General features: G+C 54.9%; 1 protein-coding gene across 1 annotated transcript; it reads right to left on the bottom strand.

Annotated features, from left to right (window-relative positions):
• Positions 1–4,885: 4,885 nt before the first annotated feature.
• Positions 4,886–7,484, bottom strand: PPDPF (pancreatic progenitor cell differentiation and proliferation factor). Its single transcript, XM_059480627.1, has 5 exons — positions 7,323–7,484; positions 6,462–6,550; positions 5,624–5,698; positions 5,395–5,491; positions 4,886–5,219 (listed from the first exon to the last, which is right to left on the bottom strand). The coding sequence occupies exons 2-5, from the start codon at positions 6,514–6,516 to the stop codon at positions 5,075–5,077; spliced, it is 372 nt and encodes a 123-aa protein (XP_059336610.1). The 5' UTR covers positions 6,517–6,550; positions 7,323–7,484; the 3' UTR covers positions 4,886–5,074.
• Positions 7,485–8,364: the final 880 nt, after the last annotated feature.

Genomic DNA, 8,364 nt, shown 5'->3' with positions numbered 1-8,364 from the left:
TCAAAGAGCCCACCAAGGATGGGTTCAAGGAAGCACTGATTTGCAAACAGCCCCACTCTTGCAACCACAGATAAAACCATTCTTGTGTCTCTTTGGACTCTATTCACCCAAGTACCCCTGTGTGCCTCGGCCACCCTTTTCCCCTCATGGCCCTGAGGACTCTGCAGAGTCAGCTCCTGACTGGGCTGCTCTGCTCTGGATCCTTGTCTCACTCACCATCCTGTGGTAATTCCAAGAAAAATGAATCTCTGTGTTCTAATATTGACTGCCTCTTTATCCCAGGTGCAGGCAGCAAAGGTAAAACCCTGCATCACCCTACTTTACTCTTCATCCCACCCATGGGGAAGGCCAAGAGATGCTCCCACCACCCCCAGCTCCTCCCTAATCCCAGGATCTGGCATTGCAGGGGGACCTTGAGCCTCTTGTCCCTCCCTAGCCACGGCAGAGTTTGCTGCACCAAGTTCCTGTTGCCCCCTGCCCATGCACACTCCCAGAGGCTGGACTGTCCCTGGCAGCAGTGGAAGGACACATGGAAAAGCAGGAATTGGAACAATGTCAAAGCTCCAGGCTGGTGCAGGCAGGGGCAGCCCAAGTGGGGCTGTTAGAGCCCTAACACAATTGTGGTGGCAGCAGCAGCAGACAGGCTGTGGGTGAAAGGCAACTGGCAGAGGTTTAGAATTCCTCCTGACAAGCTCATATTGCCCCTTTGCAGGTGACCAGGGGGACTGAGCCAACAGCAACGTTGGAATTTATAAAGTTAATAAAGTTTATGTAACATTCCCCACGCCTGGGCAGTGTCCATGCTGTGCAGAGCAGCAGAAACAAGTCTGGCTCTTGGCTGAGCAAGTCTCCAAACACAAGGGGCCTGGAAAGGGGAGGCAGGAATGTGGTTTAGGGGTGGGATGAAGCCTGCTCTGTTCCTGTCCCTGTCCCAGCAGCTCCTGGTTGGAGTATTCCCAGATGGAAAAAGCAACAGGTTGTGTTTGGACATGGTTGCAAGAGGAAATCCTCTCCTTGCACAAACATTTTGCAGCCTGATCAAACACCTGAGCAGAGAGCACAGCTATGCCCAGCCCTAGTCTTATCCTGCAGGAAAATAAAGACTGAAGGCACATCCAGCAGGTGAAGGGCTGTGGCACACTAAGGAAGGGCAGGAACACGGTGGGGAGCTGCTGCACCTCAGAATCACAGAACGGTTTGGGTTGGAAGGGACCTTCAAGCTCGCCTTGTTCCACCCCCCTAGAGCAGGCTGCTCAAATGGCAATAAAACAGTAAATCTGCAGGTCTGGCTGCCACCAGATGGAGCTCAAAAATAAGCAGGAGGAGAGGGGAGAGCGTGGGGTGACGGGGCTGGTGTGGGGCACAGCCATCCATGGTGGGGTACCTGGAGATGCCACCAGCCTGTCACACACATGGCCCAAAACAGCTCACTCAGCAGTCACAGTGAGCTCTTGGGGATGAGGAGAGGGAATTTGGGGATGTAATGACACGGTGCTGTCCACAGCAGTTTTCCTTCCTCCTCCTCTTCCTCTGCTGCATGAAAAGCCAATCCACAGCCTGGGTGTGCCCTCCAGCACGGTCTGCTGGGTTTTGGCATTTCTCAGAGCCATTACTTGTTTTCTAAAAGTAGATAAACTTGGTGGTGAGGGGGGGAACCCAAATTTTCCTATCTGCTCCCAGGATCTCAGCCTGAGCTGGGCACTGCAACCCTCCCCCGAAAATCTGCTTTTCCTTAATCCACTCCACAAAGGCAGGAGTGCTGGGGTCCCAGTCCCTCCAGCACTGCTCCGGAGTGGGCACTGCAGATCCTGCTGTTAGAGGGCACTGCAAATCCTGTCACAGGTACCTCCTGCAGATCCTGCTGTTAGAGGGCACTGCAAATCCTGTCACAGGAACCTCCTGCAGATCCTGCTGTTAGAGGGCACTGCAAATCCTGTCACAGGAACCTCCTGCAGATCCTGCTGTTAGAGGGCATTGCAAATCCTGTCACAGGTACCTCCTGCAGATCCTGCTGTTAGAGGGCACTGCAAATCCTGTTGTTACAGGTGCCTCCTGCTCCACTTGCAGCCTGGCATGTGCCCGTGTGAGGATTCAAGGATGGGAGCCTTGACCCAGTGGCATTTGGAAGCAGCCTCAGGCTAACGCAATGTATTTCAGCTGCACAGCTCATTTCTATTTTTAAGGGCCCACATCAGCGTTTGAAGGGTGAGGGGGAAGCAAAGCTGCTGGAGGGAAATAAACCAAACCAAAACAGCCCCCAGCAGCAAGAGGCAGGGAATGAAAAGAAATATTTCTCACTGGAGGCGGCGGGGTGGCACGAGGGCTGCTGCAAAGGACGAGTGAGCAGAAAACAGCAGCACGAGTTTTTAGCAAATATCTGCATTAATCAACAGTTAAAACACCATCAAGGAGGCAGAGGGGGGGACATCAGCCCCTGTGGAATGCCATGGGAGGTGGGTGCTTGTCCCTCCCTACAGGAAGAAGGGGATTGATTAGGGAGGTGTGGAGTGTATGGGGAACCCCTTTCATTATCTTCTACTGCACAGTGTTTCCCTTGCTATCCCACCACAGCAGCAACATGAGGATACAGGAAATCAGCTGGAATCATAGGTTGGAAAAACCCTCTAAGATCATTGAGTACAATCATTCCCCCAGCACTGCTGAGCCCACCACTAACCCATGGCCCCAAGTGCCACATCCATGGGGCTTTTAAACTCTCCAGGGGTGGGGACTCCCATGCTTGGGAACTCTTTCAGTGTGGAAATTTGTCCTGATATCCAACCTAAACCTCTCCTGCCACAATTTGAGCCTGCTCCATAGAATTGTGAAATGAGAGTTTTCTCTCATCACTTGTTACTTGAGCAGAGAGACACCCACAGCAGTGGAGATAGAAACAGAACAAAAATAAATGTGCTTGGCTGTCAGATGCTTTTCCAAAATGTCTGCAGGCTGTGAAAGGATAAGAAAGGCCCTAAAAGCCTTTCAATCCCAAGCAATAAAAGGCAATGCCAAGGACTTTGCTCTCAGAAATGCCATGAAGCTGCCTAGGAGCACATTTTGGGGGATCTGCACTCTCTCTGTATCTCCACTCCCAGCAGAGAAGGAGTCTGAGTCTGTGACACTTCACAGACATTCAGAAAAACAGCCTTTAATTCAGCAGGGGTTTTCCAGGCAGCTTTGCTTCACTGGACAGGGAACCATGGGCAGAAGGGCAGACACTGACAGGTGTTGCAGTCCCTGCTGTAAATCCAACACCTTGGAGCAATGTGGGAATGAACCTTCATCCAGCATCCAAACACTGCATAGGGGAGCATCCATGTGCTCATGGCATCAGAGAGCAGCTCACTTAGAGCTGGACCAGGCTGGGGAACGTGCCCAGAGGAAAGCCAGGGATGTGGCATTGGTGCCTTTGCCCTGTCACTGCCTCCCCTGGGTGCCTGAGGACAGTTGCTGGATTTGTCCCTCCATGATCACAAGACCAACAAGCAAATACAGTAATATTGACTTTACCTTTGTGTGTCCACACTGATTCTCAGGCTTGAAAAAAAGTATTTGTCTCTCCAAAATACGTGGCTTTTGCTGGCAACCAGCAGCAGAAGAGATCCCTGAGGCACCTGGGGTTGAGCAGCACCCAAAGAGCTTTTCTGGCCCTGGGAAGACCCTGAAGCAGTGCCACAACCACACGTCCCAGCCAGCCAGCCCACCTTGCCTGTCTTACTCAGAAATGGTTTATTTTATCGTGATTTTCCTGTGTTTCTTGAATTTCAAAGGCAGCCCCACAACAACAACAGCAGTTTTCTGCCTGGCTGGAAGTCACATCAGATCAGTTGCTGCCATGGACATGGGGGTCACCTTCAGGGTGCTGGCAGTGCCCAGAGTGCTGGAACAGCCCTGAAGCCATCCCCCTCGGGTGCACACACTGACACAGGGGCAGCAGAGGTGCCAGTGCTGCCCTGGCCCCCCGGAGGGACAGGGAACACAGACACTCTGCCCTGACAGGGACCAGAGCTCAGGGAAAAGCTTACTCAACACTTTCCGCCGTAAAAACAACAGAACTGGAATGACCCTGGATGCCCCTGCAAGCAGCCACAAAGCAGAGCAGCCACTTGGCCCCAGCTGCTCCCTGCCCTTTGTCCTGCCAGCAAGGGACACCAGGAGGCAAAGCAGAGCTCAGGGGTCCCATGGCCTCAGCTGCAGCCCCCAGTGCCCACAGGACAGCCCCACACCTCGTGCTGTGGCTGGCAGCAGACAGGAAGATTTGGCACCTTTAAATGAACCTCTGCAAGGTGGTTTTTTTTTTGCCTCCAGCAGGAACAAAGGCGCTCCCTTCATGCAGGCTCTTGTTTTCCCAGCTATTGGGCTGGTCACAGAAAGATCAAACAGCCAAATTGAATAATTGAAGACAAAAATCAGGGGAAACAGCACCTGGGGCAGCTGGGATCCAGGGCTGCAAATCCAGTGCAGCCATCCACACCATGAGCTCCAGCCTGATATCCAGGTCCATAAATGCATGCCGTGAGCAAGTTTCACCTCTCTCCTCATTATGGAGGGGTCACTGTTTACCCAAATCCTTCCCCAGCCCCAGCCACACCTGCTCAGGCCCTGGCACTCGCTCCTGCCCCTGGAGCTACCAAAGCAGCGCAGAGCAGCCGTGTGCTCAGGGAACAAAACAACTTCCCTGCCAGCAGGGACAGGCTGCGTAGCCAAGTAAGGAGAGAAGAGGCTGAGGGAAGGCGTTTGCAACACCAGCACGGCCCAGCCAGATCCTGCTCATGTGCAAAACACAGAGTCAGGCTGGCACGTGATATTGGCACCAGCACATCCTGGTCCAGCCCCACCAACACCCCCAGCACCGCTTTGCGGACAAAAAACAACCCACAACGTCTTAAAAGGCTGCTCAAGTTTATTCATTGCCATTGTACGAGTTGAGGGTAAAATACAAACGTGTTCCTGCATGTGCTTCGAGAGGGCTTAGTTACACCGGGAGAGAGTAAAAAAGGCTGGAGCGGAATCGTCGGGGTTGCTGCGGTTTTCCACGAGAGAGCAGCGCGTTTTGCTTGGAGCAGCCGGGGTTCTACAGGGGAGGAGGGGCCGTGCCCGCCGGGTGGGAGGGAGCGGCCGTGATGCTCGACTCGCTGGCGTGGCGCCTCCGTCCCGCGCCCGGGGCCGCCACCAGCCCGCAGGCCATCGGAGCTGTGGCCATCCGCAGGGCTCCCAGGCTGTAACACACAGCACAGGGACAGTCAGCCACCGTGCCAGCCCCCGCATGTGGCACTGCTGCCCTGCGTTTATTCCTGGATTATATGGATGTGGTCCATGGGGTCGGGATGCGCCCTGGGGATGCAGCAGGGATGGCCCCTGGTGCTGCTACCCCTGTCACCTCAAGGCACTCACCTCTCCTGGGACTCTGACACCGTTCTCATGGCTGGGTGAGATGTCTTCCCAAAGAAGAAGCTGGACCACCACTGGCCAGGGTCAGACTTGGGCAGTTCTGAGGAACAGGAACAGGGCATGGCAGGGAGAGTCCAGGTCAGTGCAACCTGGGCACCCCAACCTCACCCCACAGGAGGGGCTGGGTCACCTCCAGGAAGAGCTCCCACGAGCCAGGACAGGTGACACTCACCTGGGCCATGGGGGATGACCTCCCCAGAGTACTCTGAGCTGCAGGAGCTGGTGCTGGATGTGGAGCTCAGGCGCCCTGTGGAAAAATCACGGCCATCAGAACCACTGCTGACCCATGGTCATGCCATAAGAAGGAAAACATAGCCTTGGTGAGGCTGTGCCTGGATGATACGGCTCAGCCTCATCACTGACTCACTCCACTGCGTGCCCAGTTTAGTGCCAGGCCAGCAAAAACCACTAGGAAGGGAACAGACATTCCAATCATAGGGAGCAGAAAAACACCTTAACACCTCTGCAGGAAAAAACCTGCAACCCCAAGGATAAAATTTAGTCGCCTTGAGAGATGACTTGAGGCCAAGAGGATGCAAATTCCTGTGTATAATCCATGTGCTTTTAGTACAACAGCTCCAAGCCTGCTGCATTTTTCAACTCGGGGGAATCCTTTAATTCCCTCTGGTTTAAGCAATCCATTAAACCAGAAACTCTCTCCCGGATGAGGAACCAGGAGCAACCATTGCCCAGACCGGTTTTGGAGCTCACTTCTGAAGCAACAGTGCAAGGTGAAACCATCCACCCCATCCCCTACAATCTTAGTAACAAATGAAGAGATTTGAGTCCCCTCAGCAGCCGGTACAGACGGGCTGGGGGGCCCAAGGAGGGTGTGGGCAGCAGCAGGGACATTGCTGGCTGTGCCCTTTCCTCACCAAACACTCCCATGGGGATGCAGCTGAAAGCACAGACCCGAGCTCAGTTCCATCTCTGCTGGAGCTGCATCCCCCCACAGCTGGCAGAGACCCCCATGTGCCCACCCAGCACCCCCAGCCCCAGCCTGCCCTTACTTCTGCGATAGTTGTGCGTGGCCATGAGCGAGCCGCTGGATGGGATGGATGCCATGGTTCCTGATCTTGGTTCTTGTGCAGATCTGAACCTGGGAGCACGGAGGCAGCTGTCAGCACCCACCCCGACCCAGCCCTGCACCCCCAAATGCTGCAGGGGTGCAAATGGAACCATTCACAGAGTTCCATTCCTAGCCCTGCACTGGGAACGGCGGCTGGGGCTCGCTGCACACGGATTAAACCCACAGAGCTCCAAGAGCTACGTGCAAAGCCAAAATAATTCCGTCCTACACAACTGCCTGTGCAGAGCACAGCCTGGCACAGCCCCTTCCCGACCCCGCAGCCCCTCCCCGGGTGTTTTTCTTGCAGGAATCCAGCTCCCCTCCTTAGATCAACATCTGGAGTTACAAAATCCCAGGCGGACGTTGCATAAGAAACAGAGAAACGCTGAGCTGGGGCACACACCGAGGGTGTTCCTGCAAGAAACTCCAGCCCCAGCGTGTCCCCAGCAGCCTCCCCATCAGCCAGAGCCGGGATAAACCCGCTCGCTTCACCTTTGATGCGGTCCAGCCCCAGTTCTGAACCGGAGAAATTCTTTCTGAACTGGAGCTCCAGTTCTTTCCCTCTTCCGGGTACAAAGCACCTTCCTGCCAGCCGCTGACTCTTCCCACAGCCCGACCCCTTGTTCTCCAAGAAATCTCTAAAAACCGCTCAAGGGCTCACAGCGCCAGCTGCCAACAGCTGCCGGACACGCGGGGGAATCAACCTTAGCGGGGAAACTGAGGCACGGCGAAGTTCCACCCCACAGCGACCCCCTGGCAAAGCAAAGGCTCGGGGCCCCCCGTCCCCTCCCCGGCAGCGCACCTGGGCCGTGTGCGGGTCCGGCGGGCTCGGGCAGGGCAGGGCAGGGCAGGGCAGGGCAGGGCAGGGCAGGGAGGGCCGGGGTCCGGCGCGGGGCCGCGGATCGCTCGCACCGCACGGCCTGAGCCGCGGCGCTGCCGAGCCGCCCCCGCGCCCCGCGGCTTTATCCGCGCCGGGCACGCCCCAGCACCGCGCCGCCAATGGCAGCGGGGGCGCGCCCGACACGCCCCTGACAGCCTCGGGGCGCGACTGTCGCGGCCGGGACAGGGGACACCCCCGAGGGCTGGAGGGACGGCGCAACAGCGCCCGGAGCGCGGAGAGAGGGGGTTCCGCCCAAACATCCTTCTCCTTTGAGGTGGTTCAGCTCCAGTTCCGAGCTGGACAAGTTTCTTTCTCCTTTCTTTCTCCTTTCAAGCAATGCTGCGTTTAAAATGAGGGTAAACGTGAAAAATAAATAAATACGGATTCGACGGGGCTCTATCAGTTTTGGAAAAGAACTCTTTATTTCAGAGGAAAAGCTTGCAGCAAGGCCAAAGTACAACCCACAGCACAGAGCTGTGTTTGGGTACCAGGGTAGCATCCTGTACAGGTGCTGCTGCTCCGTGAACCACTGCTTTTGTGAGGCTGGGGGAGCCAAGGCAATGGATGTGCAAGAGGAAGCAGATGTGTTGAAGAGGAACAGAAACTCCACAGACAATTTCCTTCTGTTTGGAATGGAAATGGGGTTGAGCACAAAATGCTCTAAGAGAAGCCAGAGCTTTAAGGTATCTCCACAAAGGCAGTTTGGTACTTGGTATACGTAAAATGTTCCTCATTTTTTCTCCTCTAAATTTCAGTAATGATACTCCCAAAAAATCCTGCCCACCCCTCATCTCTTCATCTCTGAGGTGGTTCAGCTCCAGATCCTAGCTGGAGAAGTTTCTTTCTCCTTTCAAACAATGCTCCGTTCCAAATGAGGGTAAACATGAAAACTAAATAAATAGGGATTCGAAGGATTCTGAGCTGGCTGGGCTTTATGACTTTTGGAAAAGAACCCTTTATTTCA

This window comes from Ammospiza nelsoni, chromosome 12 (genome assembly GCF_027579445.1).
Source record: "Ammospiza nelsoni isolate bAmmNel1 chromosome 12, bAmmNel1.pri, whole genome shotgun sequence".
NCBI classification, from domain to species: Eukaryota; Metazoa; Chordata; class Aves; order Passeriformes; family Passerellidae; genus Ammospiza; species Ammospiza nelsoni.
The sequence above is the reverse complement of the archived record's forward strand: the minus strand, read 5'-3'. Positions and strand labels throughout refer to the sequence as shown.

Excerpts from the sequence above, each read along its gene's own strand:
- PPDPF (XM_059480627.1), bottom strand. The coding sequence starts at position 6,516 with ATGGCATCCATCCCATCCAGCGGCTCGCTCATGGCCACGCACAACTAT. Across the intron at positions 5,699-6,461 it reads CACGCACAACTATCGCAGAA|GGCGCCTGAGCTCCACATCC; the intron begins GTAAGGGCAGGC and ends ATTTTTCCACAG. Across the intron at positions 5,220-5,394 it reads GTGTCAGAGTCCCAGGAGAG|CCTGGGAGCCCTGCGGATGG; the intron begins GTGAGTGCCTTG and ends TGTGTGTTACAG.